This window comes from Pinus tabuliformis, chromosome 2_1 (genome assembly GCF_031772625.1).
Source record: "Pinus tabuliformis cultivar Carrire ecotype Pingquan chromosome 2_1, CPIR1, whole genome shotgun sequence".
Taxonomy (NCBI): domain Eukaryota; kingdom Viridiplantae; phylum Streptophyta; class Pinopsida; order Pinales; family Pinaceae; genus Pinus; species Pinus tabuliformis.
The window spans coordinates 608,534,018-608,561,622 of NC_142299.1; the positions used below are offsets into that span (position 1 = coordinate 608,534,018).

Genomic DNA, 27,605 nt, shown 5'->3' on the forward strand with positions numbered 1-27,605 from the left:
ATGTTTAAAAATGTCACCTCCCAAAAATGGAAACGTCAGTTGAAACGTAGTCTAAAACATCATATATGTTTATATATATAAAAAGAAATTTATAAATAAGTGAATAACACAATATCTTGCAAGAAAAAAGGGAATAAGACTCATAGATGACAATTTAGAAGGAAAACCAAGTCTATATTAACTCTCATAGATGATTACATGATTGTAGAGATTCAGTGGAGTTTCGGCTGAGTTTCGGAGTTTCAGGTACGGGTACGTCCCGAAACGTCGGGTTCTTAGAAGTTTCGTGCAACATAGGTAGAAACTAAAATCAGGTTCATGCCTAAACCCGGCACATGCAACACATCTGTAACATTATTACTCTTGCCTAACTCCCTCTGAATGTTGATGGTACCTCTCCCAACTGGAGTACACTTTGTCTTGTTTCCCATCTATCTCTGGAAGTCCATCTCCTCTTCCTTCTAACTAGAGAGATAGCCTCTAACCCCCGACATATGTGTTGACACTCCACTATCGATATACTAGACTCCTGTAGATCTGGAGCTAGAGAGGCAAGCTATGAGAGCAAATTCGTCTTCCAGCCTAGAAGACAAATTCTCAATGTCCACTAAAGTTGTTGCCTGCTTGTTGATAAATCTGGGGTATAGGGATTATGTGATTTCTCTTGAATGATAATTGCTTGTGATGCAACTTTTCTTAGTATTTTATTAGTTTCTTTCTTTCTCTGGATTATGTTAATGTCTTTTATCATCAAACAGCTACCAAATCATAAATAAGCATGAGACAAGGGACACAAAATGTAGGTTATCATCCAGGGCCAAAACCTCTCCAACTTGAGAGGAAAACTATTTGGTCAATTTAGTGTGTCCTAAATTGCTATTTAAAATGTCAATCCGAGAGTCGTAAACTACTGAAGTGAAGTGCACTGTATATGCAAGATAACCGATTTCTTAGTCTTTTGTCGTTTTTGAGCTTTTTAGTTTGTTTTTGGGTTTATCTTCTGTGGATTCCCTAATGTGAGATGACAGAATGGAAGGTCAAGGATGGATGGTAATGGTGATTTCTACAGTGATTTTCCAAACTTTAAAGTTCTCAAAAAGGTTTCAAACTTGCTGTGATGAATTCAATTCTCAAAAGAAAATAAAAATGTACCAAAACAGTGAACTACTGACAATGGCCCAGTATCCTTACTGCTGTGTAAAAATTAAAATAAAAGCTGAACTCAAAGCAATTCAAAGACTGAAAGCAAGGCAAACTAAATCACACTACTTCAACCCACATTCTGACCCTTCACCTTTCGACTCGCTCCGGCTATAGGAAGTAATCATAAACAAGCTGAGTAATATGATATCTAAATTGCAGGAAATCAAATTGCATAAAAGGAAACTAAGATTTAACTACTCATTCATATTTCAATTCTTGAAAATGACATAAGTAATTTAATCACTAACTTGCAGAAAAGCAAACTAAATCATACTACATCAAATAATATTCTGATTCCTCACTAATTGAGTCGCTTGGCTATAGGAAGGAAATCATAAACAGATGAGTAATATGATATCTAAGTGGCAGAAAAGTAAATAAGCAAAGCAAAACTGAAAGAAATGACAATGCTGGAATTAAAACTCAGTAAATGAATCAGCAGAAAGGACAAGATGATCTCATGTCAGTAGTCATTAAAACTATGTAAATTTTCCCGGGCTGCCTACAAGAACCTGTAAGAAAAGCACTGATCAGCTAACAATCATGAGAAAACATAAAAGAAAATATGGACAGCAATTAATCATGAATATCAGAACAGCATAATATATACAAGCAATGATTATAAAAGCAGTAACATAATGAGAGAAAGCGAGAAACTATACAGTAGATACAGAGCCTTGGTGTACAGGGGCCCTCTGCAACCTCGGCCAATCAATACTCAGTCACAAATCGAATTCAAGAATGTTGTCTTCTCATATATTAAAGTGCAGTAAAAACATAGAAATAGAGCACGGTACAGTGGGCTCGGAAAACACAGTCAAGATTACATATCAAAAGCTAACTGTCAAGTGTTTGATAACGCGTTATTTATAAGTGAAAATGCTATAACTAATTCCTAGATTCTACGCTGCCAAACAGACACGTAAATCTCCACGGCCTGAGATCTAGCGGTATGGTAATTATGACAGATAAATCCATGGAGTGGTGGCTGCTCGATTCAGTTCACGGATTGATCCACAGGTGTTGGCACACCTCCAGAAATTGAGGATCTTGCCACACAAACCTTCACGTGGGCAAAACAGAGCCGTGCCACCGCAAAAATCTTGGTTTGACCCCTCCTTTGACCGTCTTTGACCATGGTTGTTTGTGAGTGATTCGGTTGAACTGAGGGGACACGCTCCATGTACATGTCATTTGCAGCTTGCCCATGTGGCCGGATTCTCCATTGGACACCTGTAACATAGTCTTTAACAAAATGGTTGTGGAAACTTGAGTTGGCTACGGAAAGTGACAAGTTTCCGCAGCTGTTTGAACAAAAATCTAAATCAAACAGCAGCCATAAACATAGTTAGGAAACCATTTCATAAGCTCTTTTTAGACTAATATGCAATGATTTGACAGCTTGGTGGATCAAATAAATGGAAAAGGAGACTGAAAAGGTATATAGGGAAGATGCAGGTTTGGGACTCAACAAAAACCCACGCGAATTCTTCTTCTTATAGAATCTTCAAGAGACGAATTCCAAGACCAAGACCCTTGACCTATTAACCTCTCCAAGACCAAGTCACAAGGCTTCTTTGAGCGAGTTCTTCTTCCTTGAGTCAATGTTAGTCAAATTGCTTGCTTCTCCTTAGATCTCGGCCACCCTTCATATTTCGGCCTATTGGTTCAAATCTGCAACTCTCGGCCTCTTCAGAAACCCTAGTTGCAGCACGTGTGAGGGATCAACACCAATTTTTGTCCCTTGATTCCCTTTGCTTGGATGGAGTCTTCTTCTTCTGCAATTCGGCTTGTATTCTTGACTTGCTTTCTTCCTTAATTCGGTCTTCTAAGTTGACTGTGATGACTTCGTCTCCTTCTGCAGCAAATGGCACCAATTCTCCTCACACGTGTGAAGGATATTTTGCCCAAAACATATCAAAACTAACTCGATTTCTTTTCCTCCTTTCTTTGCTTGATGATGAGCTTCTTCTTTAGTGTTTCTCGCACTTGATCTCTTGTTTTTGGATGCTTGATCGAATGGTTTCTCAAGAGAGGTCGAGTCCTCTCTATATATATAGTGATTTGCCCATGAAATAGGCCGACTTGTGCAAGTGAGTAGGCCGACATGCTCTTCTAGAATGATCTCCATCTTCTTTTGAGGGTCGACTTGAAGGAGTGCTTGTGACAAGGTCTTGGAGGGTTAATGACTCAAACAAATTCTCTTTTTACAATATGTAACATGCCCAAATGGGTCTTCAATACATGACATTGACTTACTAGACTTTATGACTTAATAACCAAACCTAATAGCTCACAATGGGAGCTTGATCTACAAAATAAAATTCCTTGAGCATGAAACCCATGCCTCAAGCATAACAAAATAATTTTATTTTTCTTCTTTTCATTAATTACATAAAATCATGATTTACACGTCATTATGAAGACCGAACCTAGTTACATATTTCAACATTGCTTCCCCTTCTTTTCCTTCTTTCGGTTAGGACATTGGCTGACATAGTGTCCATGCTGACTGCAACCAAAACACTTGACCTTACTCAAGTCTTTTTTCTTCGTATCTCCTTTTGGGCCTTGTCCCTTACTGGAACCCTTCTTTGCTATCAATCTCAAGCATTCTTGACATCATCAACCTCCAGCCCTAGACTTATTCACTTAGCCTTTTATATGATCTGGTTATATACATGTTTATGAGGCTGGCCTATTATTGTATCCTTCTTTACTTCATTTTATCCTAGATTTAGCTTTGGAATTTTCTAGGAGTTGTGTTTGCACTCTCACAGTGTAATTGTACTGGTTGTATACTTCAGTCCCATTCATCTATTTATGGTCATTCATTCGACATTAATAAAATTATCTTATCTTATCTTGTGATTACCAAATTGTTCACTAGTTTTGATCTCATGCACAAATCCTCTATCACAATGCCTTTGTCAATCCACAACTTGGAGAAAAACTATACTCAACAAAATTGACAACCTAGGAGGTACTGCGAATTAAGGAACAAATTAAAAGGCAGATGTTATTTGTTTTTCTGTTTTGGAAATAAGGTCACGAATAACTAGTTGTATGACACACGGGCAAGCACAACAGAACAAGCCCCTTTTTAGATGATGAATGGCGTTGAACCGTTGAATAACAATCAAGATCTTATTGTACTTAAATTCATATATAATACCAGCTTGAAGCCTGTCTCTCTACAGCATTGCACAAGACATTTACAAGCTAGTAACAGAACCATAAGGAAAACAAAAACTACATGAAAAAAAAAATCCATTTCTGGCTGCATAATTTCTACACCAAACCATAAAGGGGATAAACTTCCAAGATCTTACTAGAAATATCAAGGATGTTTTATACAAGATATCTCACCTCAATCGGACTCAGCAATTCAAACGGTTTTTCCCAACTTGATTGCCTTGTCTTTTTGTTGTAAAAATATCTACAACAGAGTCAAAGTTTGCATTTTCCATTGTAAGTAATTTTTTCAATAATTTTAGTTGTAGCCATCAACTGAAGAATAAAAAAAAAAAGTCAACATGCAATAGTAGGATTTTTCAAAGTAAACACTTGTTTAAAAATGCACTCAATCCATTCATTTTACCTTTTCCCATCAGAGTTTGTATGCTCCTGCCAGTCCGTGGAGAATTGTAAGTCGGAACTTGTAGCTTGTGCAGCTGCCACCTAACATGGCATAACAAAATAAGTTAACAAGTTTCTACATCTAAGTGAATACCCTGTTCCAAAGACAACTATTCTTGGATGTCAATCAGAATGGTAATGATAGGGAGTTAAGCAATTGTGAGGCCCAATCTGGTATGGTTATGAATAGCCGGCTAATGATAGCAAACGAGTATTATAGAAAGATTTTCTCCTCCCATTTATCACTATGATGAATCCTGGTGAGTCATTCAAAATGACTGTAGGTAGTTGGGCCAATCAAATTTGGATCAACCTGTTATTTCACTAGCTACTGCAAAGAATCAAGCACTAGGGAAAGATCCAAGGTTCTCATTTATTTCCAGTGGGAGTGCTACTAAGTTACTGGAATTATTTTTTGTTAACTCCAGTTTGCTAGATACAAGTTATAGTTAGTGGTACCCAGGTTAGTAACAATTAATGCACAGCTCACTAGATCCCTCAACTAAATCAATTGAGGCAGTTACTGACCAAGCAGAAACACGGGCCTGACCATAAATGTCAGGCATCTTCATAGGCCTCATAAGTATATATTGGTTTCCCTTATGCCCCTTCAGATTTTGTTAAACATGACAAGAACGCAGTAGCTAGGAGCTGTTGACCACTTTTCTCGTCAACGATACTGAATTGTAAATCATTGCTACTTTTCCCTAAATTTTGCGAAATTAATCCACGCAAGCTTATCCCTACAATTTGAACCTATCCCAACCTACATCCTCATCAAATTTACTATCTCCTCCTCACCCTAGGGAAACCAAGGGGCCTATCACCTACTCGGCACTAGCAATGTAAGGCAATCTAAAAGGGTCTCATTTGGTTATGTTTTTAGGTGTTGTCAACTGCAAGAACAAAATGGTTGTTCACGTGCCGATACAAATAGGAATGAAAGTAAACAGTGACCAATCTTATTTGTGAATTCCCATGCTTTCAATTCGGCATGTCTTTGGATATGACTGAAGCTCATGGTGAACCTTTTCAACACTTTAATTGATGCATGTCATCACTCCACAAATTGGAACTAGAGCCAACACTTGAACTGAATCACTTGCATATTGTTTATTCTGTTTGTATTCCTTAGCCAATAATATTTTGTTATGATGATTTTTTACGACAGGTGGAGATAGTTGTTCTTACCATCGTTTATGTGTGGCTTGGTTCCACTCATGTTTTAATCATACTCAGTCAGTTCATGCCATATTCTTGCAATTCACCTAGTAATTAGCTTTTCGTCAGCAAACTAACTTCTTTCATATGTTATGCAAGTTGCTAATGGGATTGTGAAAGATAATGGGCTTAACAATACTTGAATTCATGACTGAACCTGTTCACAACCAGAATTGCATCTCTGCAGGGCAATGCTAATTTCCAGGTTATTCATCAGGTCATCATGCCTTTTGGTTGCCTGTAGTAGAGATTAGTAGGTTCCGAATTTTAGGCATTCAAATCAACATGTGTAGCCTATATTTCAAAGGAGGGAAATTTCTATGTGGATTTTAGGAGTGTCTGTGGCAGCATGTTAAGCACTACTGTTGGAGATTACACTCAGCAGTCGAGAAGCAAAGATAAGTGCAATTTTGATGAAGATTTTCTGAAGCAAGGAGGGTGTATTTATTCAAATTTACCTATCTTTTGCAGCAGATGTTGAACATATAATTCATTACTATCCTCAGCGGTTATATCGGCACAATGTGTGTCCCTGGAAGTTGACTTTCTGATATGTTTGTGAAGCACTTATGGGAGCAGTGAAGGCATCCTTTCTATTTTCTTTCTTTCCTAGCTTGGAAAGTCTGTTCCTCTCATAACTAGCAGCTTCACCAGCAGATCTAGCATTCCTTTGTGATTTTCCTGGACTAGGATGAAGTGTTGACTTAGGTGATTGTTACCACCATATATGCATATTTGTTTAGTGGCATAGGCACCTAGTACACTTCATGAATTACACCTGCCTTTATGCCCTCCTCAGATCATTGCAAAGGAAATAGAGTACCTTACCAGCTAAGTCACTTGGTTCAAATTCGAATTTGGATTTGATGACCTTGAAATTCAACAAAAAATTGACAGTGAAATTTTTTTTAATAAATTCAACATACTAAAAAATATAAAAATATAAAATGTATGTAGTAAATGGTACAGGCTTACAAGTTACGGGCTGCATCAATGCCTTTTCTAAGAGAAATGAAAGTCCACAGGGTTTGATTTTCAGGTGATGCAAGAAAACCCTTCTTAAAGCCTTTGTAGATCTCGAATACTCATTCATATAGTTCAAAAACTAGCTGTGTGGATACTGGACAGTGGATGACGGAAATTGAAAAGAGTCGGGACTCCCACACCGCATCCTCAGGAATGGTGAAGACCATGAGTGTGCACAAAACCACACGGAAGAGCCAAATACCATGCAGAATAGCTTAGGTTCTTTTGTTTTAATTCTCCATTGAATTTCAGTGGCTGAATTTCAAAATTTGGCCAAATTTAATGGCTTGAAAACCATTTTAGCTTCAATTTTGAAATCGAAATCAGATTTGACTTTGAATTCGGTGAATCTGAGCCAAATTAGTTCGTTTCGGCGAATTTTGAATTTCAACCCTGATATTCGCAGAATGCTGTGACAAAGCTTACTAGTGATAAAGAGGTGCTGTTGTAGCTGAAGGTGAGCAGGTTTACGTTTTTAAGGACTTATGGAAACAAAAAGGGAGGCATTCCTCAGGTTTGTTCATTCGTTAAGCTAGCAGTATAAGGAAAGGGCAACCTTTTGAGTTTCTATTTCAGGTATGTATAGGTTGTGGATAGTGCATGTAAGGGGCTTCACCTAGCAGTCACGCCTTTCTTCATGCATTTAGTAATAGTATACATGAGCGCACACATCAAAAGGGTGAATTGCATACCGATAACTATCATTTGAACAATCAGGGCACATGCACGAGGAGATCATAATTTTCTCACGAGCAAAAAAGTGTGGTGTATCTTCTAAGTAATAACAGCACACAATTCAGCATTCACTCAGTATGCATTTTTGGAATGTCCCTTTGATACAATAATGCAAATTCAGAAATTTCACCTCAACATCGAGGTTCCCCAGATCTATTTCCTGCGAGCTTTCAGCCTTACAGTTGAATCTAAAATATAAATTACATCAGTGCATATTTCACCTATCCAACCAATTACACAATGAAGCCCAAGAAAATAAACATTTAAGATACCCTCCCAAGATATCTCAAATATTTCCCTTAAGAACTCTGAGTTTTGAGTGAGTTTTCAGTGGCACATTTCGTCAAACAGATTGGAGACATACTGCTGTAGGTGTATTTTTCACAATTTATCTCAAAGGAACATTTACAGTGATCATCATATGCCAGGATAATACTTCCAAAACAACACTGAATGATTTATATTATGCTCAGAAATACATATAGTGCGAATATAAATATGTGTAGTAATACATTTAAACAGGAACAACCATTTCATTAACTTGGCATTCAAATACACAATGATAATAAAGAGGGACCTGGTTATCTTTCCAGCAACGTGAACGTCTGAATATCAGTCCCCCTCCAAAGTAGCTACAGCCTCATAAACTTCCAAAAGATAGCCCTTACATCCCTGCATCCAACACTGATATCAGCTCCCCAACTAAACTTCAAGACACAGTCATCGTCAGCACTTCATTTTCCAGCTTTCCAAGTATCCAATAGCCAGGAATCCGGCCCCTTCTAATGCCAAACTCGTCCTCAGGGATATACTCAGGTTACAGGACAGAACTCAGTCCCTCTTCTCAAGCAAACTCAGCTAGCATAATGAGTAGAAGCTCGGTTCTCATCAGCAGAAAGATACTCAGCCTCTACAGGCCCAACACAGCCACAAAAATTAGATTATTACAAGAGCAGACACTCAAATTGTTATTTAACAAATTGAACTCAGGGTTGCATGAACGCTCTAAACCTATCCAGAGTGAAAGATTGTGACATCCCAAAACCCTGCAATTCCAACAAATTCCAATTTGGGTCAACATGTAATCTGGTAGTTAATTTCATTTGCACTTGTAGTTGCATGCTTCCCTAAATTGCAACCTGCATTTCAGTATGGAAACCCCTAAACACGGTTGAAACGTGCCTGAAACACATTTCAGCCAAGCTAGCTGAAACATGTTTCAGGCATCAAACCCCATATTTTGGCATCCATACATCGCATTTCAACGTCCATATGGCATGTGCAGGGAGATACAACATGCTTGTGTGGCGCGTGTGGACCAAATGCAAATTATTTTTAGAAAAATAATTTATGAGTGGGGCAGCATAATATTCAACCCTAGGGCCCTACTAATGCTATGTAATTAATGGTAATATTAAATTCTTAAAGTAAAAGTGGCATCACTTTTACTTAAATTTGTAACATTATGACGCAAAAACTTTTTGATAGACAGAATTATTTGTATAAATATTTTATTAAAAGATGAATTTACAGATGATGCTGTTTACAATGGGGTTTCCTAGCTTATATACTGCCATGGGCACCCTTTGGGGAAAGGGCATGATCTTATGATCGTGCCCTTTCGTCTAATTAATCCTAAAATTAAATAATAAACCTAAAATTAAAGACTAACTAATTTTTTACATAACATTGCCTTCCTCTAGAAAGAATGCTTTGTCCTCAAAGCATATGTAACAACGGATGTTGTTGACAAAATGCTTCATTCTCCCTTTGGGGAAACGGCATGATCTTATGATCGTGCCATTTTGTCTAATTAATCCTAAAATTAAATAATAAACCTAAAATTAAAGACTAACTAATTTTTTACATAACATTGCCTTCCTCTAGAAAGAATGCTTTGTCCTCAAAGCATATGTAACAACGGATGTTGTTGACAAAATGCTTCATTCTCCCAAGAAGCGTCTTCTTCGGGTAAGTTCTTCCACTTGATCAAATATTCCAAGATGATCAAAGTCCCACACTTTAAAAGCTCTTGGATTAATCTCTCAATTTCCGTTTTTTGGAGATGTGGATATCGGTATGGCTTGATGTTGACGGGGCCTGACCCTGCCTTGACTTCTATTGTATGCTCAATTTCCCTATTAGGCGGCATCTTCATAGGTAGGTCTTGAAATAATTTTTCATGCTTTCGAATCAGATCTTGTATCTCTGGTGACTCTTCTCTGGTCATGTTTGCAAATAACATTTCTAACTGGTGACATTGTACTACATAAGTGGGTGCTCCTTTTCGACTCAGCTTCATCATCTGAGATGATGATACAACTTGATTTTCTGGTGCTTGGAATCCGTGTAATTTGTACTTCTAACCTCCCCATTTGAATTTTATAAATTGTACTTGGTGGTTGGCGGCATAAGTACCTAAAGTTCGTAACCACTGAATACCTAAGACTACATCTACTCCTCCTAACGGTACTGTGAAAAACGGAGACTCTAAACTGAAGTCTTGAATCTGCAATTTAACCTTATGGCATTTCCCCACGTTTTCAATCTTCTTACTGTTAGCTACCATCACTTTCATGTTTGGTAAGGGAAATGAAAAGATATTGAGTCTCTTTGCCATGGTTGCATCTAAAAAATTGTGTGTGCTACCAGAGTCGATGAGAACCACCACGTTGTTCTTCTTTATGTGTCCTTTTAACTTTAAAGTCTGAGGTTGTGATATACCTGTCATAGCTGATAATGACACTTGTGGAATACTTCCGTCATCTAATTCTGGTGAGAATTCTGGGGCATCTTCTATTTCTTCTATGTCAGAATCTTCACTGTTTGACTCATTGGTTGCTTCACAATTATATAGGTTCTTGGGTTCTTCTCCTTTAGCACACCTATGTTTGGGGTCCCACTTCTCACCACAGCGCTTGCATTTACCGTGTTTTATCCTTTGCATTTCCACATTAGATTTTTCATCTTCACGACGATGTGGTGGAACATATCTTGTATTATTTGAGTGCACAAACTGAGGTATCCTTCGTCTTGAATATGTTTTTTCCACTTTTGACCAAAATATTGGTTCGGATTTATTTTTGGTTGTTTTTGCTTTTCGTCTTGCTACTTCTATTGATGTAATGTCATGCATCTCAAGTTCTGCTTGTAAATGGGTTTTGAGTCCCGAGATGTATGACTGAATTAGACGAGATTCTGATAACCCAGGTACTCGTGTTACTAAGGCCTCCCATTCTTGAGTGTATTCGTCCACACTTCCTTTTTGTCGTAATTTGATGAGTTTTGAAAAGAACTCTTCTTCCTTTACACCTTGGAATCTTTTAAAGAATGCATCTTTAAATTTCCTCCAGCTAATGACGTGTGTTGTCTTTTTCCATCACATAAACCAGTTATATGCTTCTCCTTCCATTTTCATGGATGCATGCCTGAGCTTTTCGTCATCGTCATTGATGTCATATATCTCAAAGTATTCTTCTGCTTTATTTATCCATGCAACATTGTTTTTTTCGTTTCCATTGAATTTAGGCATCTTGACTTTTGCCCTTCGCTGGTATGTTGCTAATGGTTGAGCAAAAAAGGGTGTTGATTGGTAAAGTTATCCCAGAGTTGCTTGTTTGTAAAGGCTGTGTTACTCACTTCTTGGTGGGGTGTCGCTGATTTTCTTCATTTTCTTTTAGTAGTTGTGCGGGTGTACAATTCATCTTTTTACACAGAAGTTTCAGCATTGTTAAGGCATCTTTGATGTTTACTTCTGTTTGGACATGTTGATTTTCCATCTTTATTTCTATTTGATTTGTCGTATCATGAAGATTTTTGATTTCGTCAGCTTGCTCCCCAAGCTTGATCTGGAATTCATTTAATCTTTTACTGACCTCATCGTGGTTGCTATTTATCTTATGCTCCGAGTCCAACAATTTTTTTTGGAAATCCGCCATTGTCATTGTCGACATCGAACGGGTTTGCGGGGGCGTGTATTTATCTGCCAGCTTAAATAATATATTTTTTTAAAATTAATTAATTAATATTATTCACATATATGTAATAATTTTTTAATTTATTTTTTTTAAATCCTATATAATTAAATTAATTACATATAATGTGATACGTAATTTTTTAATTAATCGAATGGAATGGATATCACGTCCAACGGAAAGGTCACGTTCCGTTTGACTGTTCACCCTTTCTCGTCCGAGAGGGATAATAACCGCACAGAATCAGTGATTTCAGTATTATTTGATTTCAGTATTATACCGCAGATAAAATACCGTGAATAATACCGCAGTGAATAATCCCTGCGGCAGGCTTTCAGCGTATCTCTGCAGCGGACTTTCAGTCTTGTCACGACTAACCGCAGATATAAACAACACCGGAATCGTTGGTTCAACGCAGACAAATGACAGAACTTTTCTGAACCGTTTCCCGCAGAGCCACGCAGTCGGACAGGGATAATAACCCGTGTCCCGCAGAGCCCACGCGGTGGGACAGGAATACTAACAGCTGAAAAAAAAACGTGAAGAGCAAAGTCAATTGAGCGTATCTCTGTCCGCTGATTAATTATTGAGCGTATTTCTGTTCACGCTCTCTCCGCCAACACGTAAGTCACCGCAAATAGACGGAACGCCGGAATTTAGCGTTATCACCACAGGTAGAAGAAAAGTGACACTCGAACTTGGGCTGGAACTCACAGCGTTTGGTTCAGCGTATCACTCCAGGTGAAATACGCACAGCCCCACACGCTTGCTGTTATATGGAAGACCCGTGGGGGCCAGATGGTCAGCAAAATTTGTGGGTGTTACCAGTCTCGTGTTGGCTCCGATACAAGATGACGCAGAAACTTCTTGATAAACAGAATTATTTGTATAGATATTTTATTAAAAGATTAATTTACAGATGATGTTGTTTACAATGGGATTTCCTGGCTTATATACTGCTATGGGCACCCTTTGGGGAAAAGGCATGATCTTATGATCATGCGCTTTCATCTAATTAATCCTAAAATTAAATAATAAACCTAAAATTAAAGACTAACTAATTTTTTAGATAACACATTACCATTAATTGACTCAGGATGTTTGAGAGTGGTTCCAACCTCGATGTATTTCATATGGAAAAAGTAGAATTTTAGATCCCACTCCAAATCCAGCAAACTTAATAAGTTTTTTGGATACCAAGAGATTACAACATTTCCATTGGATTATGTTGTGTACGAGTATAAGGAACTTGCATTTAATCAAGAACACCAAGTCCTCTATGTGCATTAATGTTAGTGGCATTGATTGTTGAACTCCTGTATCATGACCCTAGTAAAATTGTACCCATCACTCTAACAACATCTGGATTTGACATTTTAAGCATTGTCTATCTTATTTTAATGCTTAGACAGTGATATTGATGATGGGGATCCCAATATTGGCAATGACTTTGATAATCTATACGTATTTGTTGTAGCATGACTTTCTTGGGCTTTGGGCCTTGGCATTTGCTCATTTATTCATGAATCTATATCTGTATTCTAAATTATAACTTAAAACTTAAATGTTGTCTTTCAAACTTTTAGTACAATTTTTTAAGAATATATATATATATCACGTTTCCCCATTTTCTAATTTTTGGGGGGTCACATTTCCAGTGTGTTTCCATTTCCCCGTACCATGCAATTTAGACATTTATTCATGAATCTATATTTGTATTCTAAATTATAATGTTAAAATTTAGAACTTAAATGCTTTCATTCAAAGCTTTAGTATAAGTTTTTGAATATATATATATATATATATATAACATTTCTTTGTTTCCTAATAATTTTTGGGGGGGCACATTTCCTGTGCATTCTTGTTTCAGATATGTGTTCTTGTTTCCCCGTACCATGCAACTTAGTTCCATCCCTATTTTCAGTCACTGAATTGAATAGACCTTGATTCATGAACACTACAAACAAGTGAAAATTTTGATCGATCATAAAATTGCAGTTCTGGTAAGATGTTAATTACAGTGGTGGATGCCCCTTTTATCTGATTACTTTCTTAAGCATATGTTCTGATCCTGCACATACAGTGCTTGCATCTCACAATCTTACACTCCCAGATTGATAGATTTAATGTCCACAGTTTAAGCTATAAAATTACCTGACATATTCATGTCTAAATTTGAACCCTCAAGCATCAAAGGCCATTTTTGTTGGTTATATATGAGGCCTTCGAGACTTGCCAAATCTATAATATGGTCTAGAGGAAGATAGTGGTAAGCAAAGATGCTAAATTTGATGAGGAAGCATGGTCCTCCTGTTGAGAAATCTAGGGCATTCAATGTTAACAATTTCTCTGCTTGATAATTGCTTGCGATATGTTTGTTATTTTTTTACTTATGATCTTTCACTTTGTTAGCTTATTAGTGTGTTCTTTTCATCAAAACAATTATCAAAATAATAACAACTGACACAAAATATAGGCTTCTCTAGCCAGGGCCAAAACCTCTCACCTCTTGAGAGGAAAACCCGATAAAATTCTTCTTCTAGATCTTCAATTGATAAGTACCAAGACCATGACGTTGAACCCTCGACTATAGTATCCTTCCAAAACACTTGTCACCCACCTTGACCTTCTTCGTCCTTCCTGCTAGAGAAACTCAGTATTTATCTCGTCCTATTGCACCTTCACAGCTTCCCCAGAGAATCTTGGTCTCTAGTTCTTCTAGAGAGAACCTCGGCCTCTATCTTGATCACTTAGTAGAGTTTCTTTCTTGCTACCCTAGAAGTATCTGCTGCCCAAACTTCACACTGCCCAAAAGATTCTACTGCCCAAACTACGCACTGCCCAAAAGATTCTACTGCCCAGACTTCGCACTTTAGAAGATTCTACTGCCCAAACTTCGTACTTCCTAGAAGAATCTTCGTTGTACCCAGTAGATGATGACCCAGAAGAATCTTCGTCCTTCCCTTTTGTTGCTCCTTCTTTGTCCTTCTTCTAGCCCTATTTCTTTTGCCTTCTTCGCACTTTTCCAGTGAATGCTTGTACAAATTGTGTGTCTCCAAATGAGGCCGAGTAGGGCTATATATACCCTTCTTTGTTGCCCTTTAGGCCGACTTGATAGCTAGAGTTTAGGCCAACTTCATCTTGCAACTTCCTCATAGTTTGTAGGCCGACTTGAAGGGGTTTGGTGACAAGTTCTTGGAGGATACTTTACATAGACAATATTGACCTTTTGCCAAGTGTAACATGACTTCATTTACATGACAATGACTCTTTTATGACTAGATGAATAAACCCTAAAGACTCTCAATGGGAGTCTTGACTCAAAAACAAAATTCCTTGCTCATGAAACCCATGAAGCAAGTCAATATAATAATTTCATTTTTCTTATTTACATCTCTTTACATAAAATCATAATTACATGTCATTATGAACACTGAACCTAGTTACACTTTTTCAACACCTCCAAGTTTAAGGAGCCTCCCACGGAGGTTGAAGGGGGAAAAAGCGTGTTGTCACAAAATCTTATTAGAAAGAAGACAAAAAATCAAATTCAACAAAGTTCTATTGTAGAGACCTCTTGAGTCTTTAATATCTAGTTTAGCCAACAAACCAAGATTGCTTCACATGAACTTGTGGGCGACACAAAATCAAGTGGGAGAACCAAAATCTTCTTTTAATTTGAATCTTCATATCAATGAGATAAGGCATTTGATATGAACTTATTCTAGGATCTTTTAAAGTGACTTGGCTTGTCAAAATGTTCAAGCGTGAATGATAAAACTTAAACCAGCAATTAACTTAAATCCAGCATGAAAAACTTTAATAAAGTTGCAATTTAAAACGAAATGTAAAAGATCGAGACAAGAAGAATATAGGCACAAAACCAATTGATAACGGAGTTCGTCCAGTGTGGACTACGTCTCCGGGTCCTGCCTCCAAGGGAGTGGCCTCTTTATTATTCTCCCCAAAATCGCAATTACAAAAGCCAAAATGCCTCCAAAGCCCTGCTACAAAACTGAACTCTTTGCTACCAAGAAGTGGCCTCCAAAATGCCACAAAACCCTCCTTTGGTTGCTACAAAAGCAAGCTCCAAAAACTCCACATACAAAATTACATAGGCTCAAATATGAGCTTAAGCATCGTCGGCCCTATAATCTTCACAAACCAAAATACTTGTATGTGTTAGACTCCGTCTTGTCAAGTCAAATGTGAGATTGATTCTTCTTCAAAACCCTGTTTTGAAGAAGAAATCATTAATATGTAATTTGTCATGATGTTCCAAAGCTCTACAGTTCTTCAAATGACAGTGTTTTTGATGTGGATGGTGAGACAATCCCTGCAAAAGTTAGAAATGGATTTACATTCTCCGCAGCTGATGAACAAGGACTAGACCATGCATTACTATAGAAAGAAGCCAAATTGGTGGCTAGCAAGAGCAAGAGCCCAACAAGCCCGCATTTCTAGCTCCACTGGATAATCTGCTTCAAATTCATTTATGTTTTGCTAATATAACAGTTTGAAGAAAACAAACATGCTGGTGCAGTTTCAGCAGCTGGAAAAAATCAGAGTTCTCTGTCTTTATCGTATGAGGCAGCCATAGATGTAATTTCATCTAACAGCACCAATATAGCCAATGAATTTCTTATCATGTTTGAATATTTGAAGATGCTAGAGTTAGAGGATTCTTTATCACAGCTCAAGGTTATCCATGTTGCTGGAACTAAAGGAAAGATTCGAAATATCTCAGGAAAAGTTTCTGGCAAACTTTTGGTGGTGTTGGGACCGGTTGAAGGATAATTGAACGGAGGATGTGCCTATGCCTAATTATTTCCGCCTCCCTACTCTAGTACATCGTGCATATGAACGCTTATTATTTAGTGGAGCGATCTTGCCATCACCAGCACTTCGGCTGCGACTTCTTCGATCAGTATTAACAGTTCTTCGTGAGTGGACACTTTCAGCCCTTGCACAGAGAATGGGCACAAGTGCCACTGGTGCTTCTCTTATTCTCGGAGGGGTGTTAAAGTTTGAGCAAACTGCTTCTATTAATCAAGGAATAAAAGACAAGATCATAAGTGCAGCAACCAGGTATATGACAGAGGTTCGTAGATTGGCACTGTCACAGGGGCATACTGAACCTGTATATCGTGACTTCAAAGAGCTAGAAGATATGCTGCTAGGGTCATCCACTTTCTAGTTTGTGCCTATGTTCTAATATGGCCCGGGGGATACACAAGTGAGATCTTGCTGTAATAGGTGACTTTAGAGATTCTTGAAAATGCCTCCACAAGCTTATTGTTTGGTGGATGCACTGATCTGACATTCTCCACGCGCAAAAGCACTTCAGCTGAAGAATGCAAAGTTTTTCAGGCAACACTCTTCAATGGAGTGTTTGCTAAGCTCTTATGTCGAGATAGACAATCAGAAGGATCGAGGATTATGGGTAAAAATGTTTTAAAATTTATGGAAATGAAAAACCTATGGGTTAGCTCTAATATGTATTTTCTTTTGCCCATTGAATTTGACGAATTTGGAGTGAGTCAAAGAGAGGCAAATGTTGACTGGCATTGCATTAGAAGTTGTGCTACAGGAGCAACGTTGTTTAAATACCTTTTCATTTCAGAGACAGACAATAAAAGAAATTTTTAATGATCACTCAACATATCCTTCAGACCCGACATCAAATGGAGAGATAAATTGTATGGGATTTGATTGAAAGGATCCGGCATTTCGACTTCATGTCTCTCCTGCTGATGTTGATAAGGTCCGGTGCATTATAAGAAATATAGTTCGAGATTGGGCTCCGGAGGGAGAGGCAGAACGAAATCAGTGTTGCAAACCAATTCTTGAAGAACTTCAACGGCAATTTAGTAATCATTCGAGGGAAAGATCACCTAATTGCTTGGTTCCTGGGGCTGGACTTGGACGGTTGGCTTTGGAGATTTCACGTCTTGGTTTTATAAGTCAAGGAAATGAGTTCTCATATTACATGATGATATGCTCAAGTTTTATTCTGAACCACACTCGTGAACCAATGCAGTGGGTAATTTATCCTTGGATACATATCAATTGTAACTTTCTGTCTAATGAAGACCAACTTCGGCCTATCTATTTTCCAGATCTTCATCCCGGAAGGAATTTCTGAGGGGTTTTCAATGTTTTGTCGTCAAATAGGCTTGGAGTCCTGCCACTTGAGTTGAACAGGCTACTCATTACAGTTGTTATTTTGTCTATAGCCTTAACCCCCTTTCTCAATGACGTTGGGCGCAAAGCTGCTGAGGCAATTGATTCAACGTTTGAGACAAATGAAAAAGCACAGAAGTAAGAAATTCCAATGTCAGTGAACCAGTTGTCATTCTTGGATTTGGCCAAATGGGTCAGGTTCTTGCCAACTTTTCGTCTACTCCTTTAGTTGCTGCTTTAGATGGAGATCTGTCTGGCATGCCTTATGTAGCATTTGACTCGGATCGTTAGAAAGATTGCTCGAAATCTTGGCTTTCCAGTTCTTTATGGGGATGGATCACGACCAATTGTGTTGCAGACAGCTGGTATTACTCTACCAAAAGCGTAATGGTCATGTATTCTGGAAAGAAAATTACTGTGCAGTCCGTTGAAAGGCTCCGATACTCTGTACAGGACTTTGTTCTTTGATTTCTGCCAGCGATTGTTGGGATCCTTTGGAGATTTTGTGGGATTACAGGCGACGTGGCTCTTAGAAGGCGGATTGTGAGCTATTGTTGATGCGTTGGACGTGTTGGAGTTCGATGAGTGGCTCTGCCTATTGGGTCGTTCCTGTAAATAAATTTAAATTAAACGTTGAATGCAACTGTGCTCAGTACAGTTGTCACCATGAGCTGAAAGGACAGGATTTTAGTTTAAAGTTGTTTTATTAAAATGACAAATGTAACGTGGCAAACTAAAAATAAGTCAAGACTATCTATCACAACCAAAGAATGAGATTCGAATTAAGACTTCAGTCCTGATCCTGTGGAGATCTGCGCTTCAATTCTTAGTCTTTTTGGGTTAGTCATTAGAGAATTTCAAGGAGAAGGTTGTTCTCTTTTCTAATTTTTGTAATGTCAGTTGAAACAGCGCCCCTGTTTTGGGTCGATCTGTTTCCTACAGATAGTATTATTTTTATTGTAAACTTTGGGTGTAAAGAGGAGAGGGGAGAGTTCTGAGTGCTGGAGAATAGAGAGCTTACCATGTACAGTTTTTGACAGAGATTTTTAATGAAATTTCACAGCTCTGACTTCTGAGATTCCTGTGGTATGATAATTTAGCATAAGTTTTTCTTGTGTTTCATATGTGATCTGTTATGTTTCATTTCACTACATGATCATTTCTAATTGAACAAATGAAGTGTTAAAGTAAGAATTCATGCCTGCCATGCTCTGCTTTTAAGTTTGTTCATATTCAATGTTTTCTTCTGTTTGACAAGGATTCATCTCCTATGCCCTTGTCAGCTCCTCACCAGTCTTGCCATCCCATTTAAATCTAGATTTGGTGTTAAATTTCTTGCCTACCTTGCCTCAGGAGATAATCTGTGTTGTTCATTATATTTCTCTGTTCAAGCTGTGACTTTTCCCATGCAGCCCGGAAAAACCCCGTCATTTAATTAAAAACCCCTTTTTTATCAGTTTACTAGCCTAAAATCAGTGTTACCTTGTTGGTCATCTCATCCATTGAAGATTTTACCGAGATAGACCGGAGAGAGCCTTCTCCTGCCCCGTAGGGCTAGCTACGAGGCTAAATGGTTTGATGTTGCCTTGAGGTTTACCTTTCTCAGCCTGAGGTGAAATTTCAACTGCTAACAGTATGCATTGACAATCCCTTTTGGTTTATATAAGATTGACATATTACAAATATAACACATATTTATGGTTTTGGTTACAACAATATTACATATATGGTTTACCGTTGTAACCATATTCATATATGGCATATCTTTTAATAACCCAACCATATGCTACAACCGACACGTATTTTAAAACAAACATATACCAAATATAAAACAACCTCATCCATGGCGGTCGAATGGTATGGCGTTGTTAATCCATATATTAACTTCACACCAATTTCATTGAAATATATTTAATACATATCCAAATGTATATGGTTGTTAAAACCATATCCCCTTTTTAAATTACTATACGTGTTGAATGTTTTGGTAATTGATGCCAACATCTGTTAATGAATGATCTTAATATTTGTCTAGATTTCATTAGTTGGAAACACCAATGGAAGGATGGTTGGAAACCCTAGCTATAGGGTTTAGATTCCCTGGGTGATGAATGTACCCCACAATTGTTGGAGGTTTTTGAAGAAGCAGATCACTAAATTTGCCTTTGAGATCCTCGCCATTGGATTCTCCTCGTCGAGTTGATTCCGGTGATATGTGGCACAACATGGGAGCCTTCACGGTTGGTGAGTTATGCTCGTTTGAAGATGAAGTCCCCATCTTGTGGGCAAAAACCCCAAAGGTCAATAAGGTGGCAACACTATTTTGACCAAGTCAAAAGGTCAAGTCATATGTATCTTCTCCAACAAATAAGAATATTGCAAAAGGGTTATTCTAAAGGCCTCCAAAATCTAATTTTAAAATCAAGTATCCATTGAAGGGGTTTTACTCCCAGAGATACTTTGAACTTAAAAAACCCCAAAGGAGTTTTTCCCTCCAATTTACTTGAATTTTAAAAAGGTTAATCCCCCCTCCATAAAGGATTCAGTTGCCTTCTTTGAAGCCCCTCCCAAGTCTATAAAAAGGCACTTGATTTATCATCCAAGTATGCACTAAAATGAACATCTTTTGACTAATAAGCTCTAAAATATTCCGGCCCCTGTGGAGACAAGGAATATCAAGAGAGGGTTTGTTTTGTGGTTTGGTATTGTCTTCGGTTTCATTGTATTTTTTAGAAGGAAGGTCTTCAGCCCTTATTAGGGCTAGAAACAATGAAGTTGTGAGGTCTTTTCAAGCACAGTCTGGGCATTTTTTCTACTGCGTTCGGCCCTCTTTAGGGCATCTTTCTTGCACACATAGAATTGTCTCTGCGGTACCTCACAAGTGCCTTAAGAACAGTAAGGATTTATTTTAAGGTTATTCATATGGGCTTGTTTGCAAGGGTTTTTGGAGATAGATTTATTGCAGACCTGAGGCTCCTCCTTTCTCCAGCCTTCGATCCTCCTCAAAGACAAACTTTTGAGCAATTAATGCTCCTGATCTGAAGTGCAATCCTGTGTTTATTGGTAGCCCTAATTTTGTCCACAAAATGTGATGACCTGCCTTAGAACAAGGCTCTATTCCTATGGTCTCAAACACTTATCCTCTGCGTGTGAAAATTCCAAATTGGAATCCTATTGCAGCAACTAGAAATTATTCTCCTAATTGTTAATTTAATTTAAAAATTTATTTACTTTTGTTACAACAAATATTGAATAAATCACATTGCAATCTACACAAATAATATTGCGGAAGAATAAACGCTAGAAGAAATGCTAGCACCCACACATAAAAATAACAAAATTATTTTTGGACAAAAGTCCCCAGAAAAACCCAACTTGGGAAAACCGGTGCAACAGCTGAGGGCTTTATTATTAAGCAACAGTGAAATAATCTGAGTACAATCTGGATGTCAAATATCGGCAAAGTTCTAGTGAGCAATTTTCTTCACCCTACAGGCAATCTCCCAACACAAATTGCCTTCAGAATTTCAGCCCTCTGAGCCTCTATGTCAACATGCGCTGCTCTGCATAGCTGGCTAGACGTCTAGCCTTGGACTCGACTCTAATGAAGTCAATCTGCCTTCTGTTGATTGGAAAGACACTTCTTAGGCACTCTGGGACTCCTTCCCGGTCTCCGGAACTGAAAACATCAATCTCTCTCAACAAATCGGCTTTGCCTCTAGAGGCTACTGCACTGCCCTAGCATCAGCCTCTCTGTGGCTCTTCTGCCCCTCTGCAAATGCACTCACCGGATCTGGAATCCTTCCTCCGGCTTCACTGTCTCTGCCCCTCTCTCACTGCTTCAATCTCATGCTCTCTCTCCGAAAACTGACTGCTGCTACTCTGGAAATCGATCTACTCATGAAATCGAACCTCTTAAGTGTTCTCTCCATCACCACATCGACTTCCTCTTATAATCCTCTTTTGGAGCACCAACGGCCAAGATTAAAACTTAATCAATGGCTAGGATCATCTTCGAGTCGATCCGTGTGAGTTTCTAGATGATTTTCGCCTTAACTTAATTAATATTGATTAATTAACCATATTCCCTAAGTTTAAACTTAGGAAATATTTAAAAGATGGTTAATAATCTAATTAAGTCATTTCTAGGCAGATTTCCAGAAACGATTTCTGGGTTTTGGAGATCTCATGTATTCTAGCCTCTCTACAAAATTTTGTGGCTAGAACACATCAGATGCTACAAAAACTAACACTCCCTCTTACCAAGGAATGTGTTCTAGTGCTATTGCACACCTTGTGGCAGCACCCTGTCTCTGCATCATCTCCTGTCACGTTGTTGATGCCTGGCCATACTGCCCACCAACCACTGCGCAATTTTGATATATGTTGCATCTGTGTTGCTACTGATGCATCTGCACTGCAATTCCCTCTCATTTGTTGTTGTTGCAACTGCAACATTTGCAACTGAAAAGAATCCAAAATACTGAATGAACTGTGATCAATATGATGCATCTGCCTCCCGAGTCTCTGACTGCCACTAGCATCTGCACTGTCACTGAGGAATGCATTGTCGCTAACTCTGCACTATGCCAATTGTACTGTTGCCAACTCTACACTGTGCTCCCCAGCATCTGACTGCTACTAGTCTATGCAACTATCACTCTGGCATCTGACTGCATCAACTGCCACTAATCTGTCCTGCTACTGAATATTGTGGGCCCCTGTAGCAAGGTATTGATCCATGAGGTGGACTCCTCAAGGATCCTACCCAACTGTAGCGCTCTGGGGCTACAACACCAAGTCACCCCACCTCACTCCTGGAGGTATATCAGCAAACATAGCGAAGTCTTCCTCCAGCCTGGAGGAAAGCCTATCGATCTCTGTTGAAGCTGTCTATTGGTCCTGCTTCTCCTCCTTGTCCTTCTTCCTGAGAGGACACTGGGTACTGTAGTGACCAAGCTCACCACACTTGAAGCACTTGACCTTCGACGGGTCCTCCTTCTTTTTCTACTCCCCCTATCCCTAACTAGGACCCTTCGATGCGAGGGCCACATTCTCCTCCTCCTTGTCTTGCTTCGATCCACTGTTGTTGCCACTAATGGAGCTCTTCAATAGAGCTCATCTCAACTCCTCCTGCTGCAAATCAGCCCCACATATTGTCCCACCCTGGCAAGGTATCTCTGCCCAAGATGCTTTGGACGAATACTTGCCACTCCTCTGAGACACTATTAAGTGCCAATCGCACTAGCTTCGTGTGTTGAAGCCTTGCCCCAACAGCTGCAAGCTGGTCCCAGATCTCCAGAATCCCGATGAGGAAGGGGGAAGGCACCAAGATGCTTTGGACAAATACCTGCCACTCCTCTAAGACACTATTGAGTGCTAATCGCACTAGCTTCGTGGGTTGAGGCCCTACCCCAATAGCTACAAGTTGGTCTCGGATCTCCAGAATCCCGATGAGGAAGGGGTCTATGCCTTCCCCCTTCTGCATCCTGACACACCTCAACTCCTCCTCTAGGTACATCTTTCGCTACTCAGAAGTACCCTGGTACAGCGTAGAGAGGACATCCCACATCTCTTTGGCAGTATCTTTGCCAACTATGTGTGAAACCACATGATCCTGGATTCCATCTAGGATCAAACATTTCGCCCGTGCCATCTCCTTTCTGTACTCCTTCAGCTGATCTGCGTGCGTCCTGGGGAACTGCTACCACTGCATCGATATACATTTTTAGGCCAAACTCATTTAGAAGGAAGGACATTCTTGCCTTCCAGATGACATAGTTGGAAGTTCCATCAATTTGTCATAATCACATAGCCCAGCAATGGCCATCTCAACAAAATGTCGAAAACCTCCTCTTTCCTTCTACTCAATTGTTGCTCTACTATTCGCACTCCGTTCTGGAGTGAGAACATTTGCTCACAACGACTGTTGATTTGCAAGGAAAAAATTGAACTTCTTGAGACTAGAAGTTCCCTGAGGAAAATTTTCCCTCTGTGTGTGCTCTTCTTCCTTCCACCCAACGTTGGCTCTGCTCTAGCAAACTGTTGCAAAAACCACTGTGTCCAGTTAGAGATCTTCCCAACGAAGAATCTGAGTTGCCCCCTCTGCCTCTGAAATCATTCGACCTAGAAAGATCAAATTTTTATGCCCCACTCAGAAAAATCGAACCTCCTTAAGCAATTTGGCCTCCTAGCAGAATGACTACGTTGCCCTGGGAATTTCGGCCTGCTGCCAACAATGAGCAGTGAAATTCCTTCTCTCTTCGCCTTTGAGCTCTGCAGTTGATCAACTGCGCTCTGATACCATGTGAAAATTACAAACTGGAATCTTATTGCAGCAACTGGAAATTATTCTCCTAATTGTTAATTTAATTTAACAATTGATTTATTGTTTGTTACAGCAAATATTGAATAAATCACACTGCAATCTACACAAATAAAACTACGGATGAATAAACGCTGGAAGAAATGCTAGCACCCACACATAAAAATAACACAATTATTTTTGAACAAAAGTCCCCGGAAAAACCCAACTTGGGAAAACCGGTGCAGCAACCGAGGGTTTTATTTATTAAGCAACAATGAAATAATCTGAGTACAATATGGATGCCGAAAACTAGCAATCCTGCAGAGAAAATACTGGCAAAAATCTAGTGAGGAATTTTCTCACCCCTCAGGCAATCTCCCAGCACAACTTTGTTGGAAAATGTAACTATGTTCAGTGTTCAATAATGTACTTGAGTCATCATGTAATGTACTTGTCAAAAGAATAAAGAAAAGAATTATTATTATTATTATGACTTATTAAAGCATGGGTTTCATGCTTGGGTCACCATGTTTTAGGTCAAAGTCCCCATTGAGGACTTCTAAGATTTATTCCGAGTCTATATAATTATTGTACATTTAAAGAGACCCTTCTTGGGCTTTTGAATCATGTTAAAAGGTTAAGTATTGAGTTAAATATGAATTATGTAACCTTCAACCATGTTGGCCTAAGGGAAGATCAAGTCGGCCTAAGGACCCTATTCGACCCCACAAGAAGCCTATAAAATGAAGGTCATCGAATTCATTTGGAGCATTATTCTCTCATCAAGTTCGAATTCTCTTGTAGCTGGGAAAAGTGCGAAGTTCCTGGGCAGAAGTGCGAAGTTTTCTTGTAGCTGAGAAAAGGTGCAAAGTTCGTTGTTGGGAAGCCGAAGTAAATGCGAGTTTGGGGAAGTCTAAGGAGACAAGGAAAATCGAAATTTTGGTGGGTCTCTCTCTCTGTTTCGTGCCCTATATTGGGAGATCAAAATATTCCAAGTTTCACTGTTGTTGGAAGCTGCCAGTTGTCGTAAATTGCTGCATAGTCGAAGTTGCTGGGAAAAGGTCAAACTTTTGGGAGGCTGACTTGGTGTGGAGGGAAGGTCTGGTCTTGGTCTAGGGTGAAGAGTCTCAAAGAATACTATTGAAAGGAAGAATTATCTTGATTGGGTTTTTCGCTCGAGGGGGGTTTTTCCCTGGCATGTGCTTACATCTGGTGTCTATTATTTTATGTGTTGTTGCTTTTGGTAATTGCTTGATGAACTAAAGAAAGAAGATATAAAGAATTGTAATAATAGGAAACATCACAAGTAATTATCAAGATCAAGAAAATCTATACAGCCTTTCTGATTTTCTAACAAACTTGCCTTCAGAATTTCAGCCCTCTGAGCCTCTGCGTCAGCATCTACGCTGCTCTACGTAGCTGGCTAGATGTCTAGCCTCGGACTCAACTCTGATGAAGTCGCTCTGCCTTATGCTCACTGGAAAGGCGCTTCTCAGGGACTCTGAGACTCCTTCTCGGCCTCTAGAACTAAAAACGTCAATCTCTCTCAGCAAATCAACTTTGCCTCTAGAGGCTACTGTGCTGCCCAAGCGTTAGCCTCACTGTGGCTCTTCTTCCTCTCTGCAAATACACTCACCAAATCTGGAATCCTTCCTCCAGCTTCACTGTATTTTCCCTTCTCTCACTGCTTCGATCTCAAACTTTCTCTCCAACAACTGACTGCTGCTACTCTAGAAATCGATATGCTCATGAAATCGAACCTCTCAAGTGTCCTCTCCATCACCACATCGACTTCCTTTTATAATCCTTTGTTGGAGCACCAACGGCCAAAATTAAAACTTTATCAATGGCTAGGATCATCTTGGAGTCTATCTGTGTGAGTTTCTAGATGATTCTCGCCTTGACTTAATAAATACTTATTAATTAACCATATTCTCTAAGTTTAGACTTAGGAAATATTTAAAAACTGGTTAATAATCTAATTAAGTCATTTCTAGGCGGAATTTCCATAAACGATTTTGGAGATCTCATTTATTCTAGCCTCTCCACAAAATTTCGTGGCTAGAACACATTTGATGCTACAAAAACTAACACTGCGTCGTAGGGTAACTGAAGCAACTAAGGCACTGTCTGGCTTTCTTGTGCATCCTAATCTCTAAAAATCTCTTGAAGTTGCAGTGATAAAACTTGCTTCAAATTCAAAACAATGTGGCCTTGAAGGATGGTAGGGAATTTGTGAACAAAGGCCTAAAACTCATCACCTTGTGCTTCTAGATTTTTGTTGCAATTGGCAAATGGCTTCATAACCAGCGAAAAGACATACATACATATACACGTCTTTGTCCCTTGAGGGAGCTTGCAGCCAGCCCTCTGAGATTTTGGATGTTGAAGGGAAGTAAGTCGACTACAGCAACAACTCCAAGACCTGTACCTTGTATTTGATCCTCAATACACAGTGAGAGACAACTCCAAGGCAACAATATTGAGCAGACAGAGGTATGGTTGCAATCAAGAATAAAGGTATGAAGAGTCTGAAGTTTACATTGTAGTTATGAATCTGTGTTGCTGCTTTGGTTTGAAATTGAAGATCAAGGGTTTCTACTACTATGATACTATATCATTCAACAAGTCTGTGGTTAGGGCTATTTATATCTTCAGCAGTAAGTTTGGGCTACAGTGTCTTTATCATCTGATGCAGACAATCAAGGTATTATCATTGACTTGAGGTGATACAGTAATGTGTTCAAAAGATTCGGGTAATTTTAAGTCTGGTTGGATCACATTTTATACTTATGAATGAGCCTTCAGTTCTATAAAAGAAGTTAAATCCGACCTCAAGTGTAATCCTACAGGGACAGTCCTGGTTCTCAAAAAGTGGGATCAAGTCTTGATTCGATGATTGGAGATTGTTCACAAGAATACCCACAGTAGTGTTATGGTCACCTTCGTTGTCATACATCTGTTGTCAAGCATCTTCATCATTGTGCAGCTAGAGAAAGGTAATTGCCAACAAACCTTAGGTGTCATCTTCAGTAGTACTATCATCACAGTAAAAGATTTGATGTCTCATCATTCCTATTTCTAGCAGTAAGACTATATATAAACTTGATGTTTGCCTTGGTAACGTATTTTTGAAGAAACTCTGTTGATTCTGAATGTAGGAACAATGATGCGTGACTATAACTACAGTGATACATATATGTGAAAAGAATCCTAGTGATATGACTATTACATGACAGTGAAATTGGATACTCTTACAACTCAGTGACTTGATGAATAATTGTGACAGTGATGATGTTATTTGAGTAGGGTTCTCT

The 27,605-nt window shown here is 38.8% G+C and overlaps 1 protein-coding gene across 13 annotated transcripts in view; it reads right to left on the reverse strand.

Annotated features, from left to right (window-relative positions):
- The window catches only part of LOC149201970 (pre-mRNA-processing protein 40A-like), a 415,839-nt gene that overhangs the window by 335,422 nt on the left and 52,812 nt on the right, over positions 1-27,605 (reverse strand). For all 13 annotated transcript variants that reach the window (XR_016253883.1, XR_016253881.1, XR_016253882.1 and 10 more), the window contains 2 exons: positions 4,805-4,884; positions 4,573-4,642 (listed from right to left, as the gene is read on the reverse strand). Coding sequence is in view for 10 of the 13 variants with exons in the window: in XM_089403047.1 (XP_089259173.1) it covers positions 4,573-4,642; positions 4,805-4,884 (150 nt within the window). In the remaining 3 variants the exon portion in view is untranslated. The remainder of the gene's footprint in view (positions 1-4,572; positions 4,643-4,804; positions 4,885-27,605) is intronic.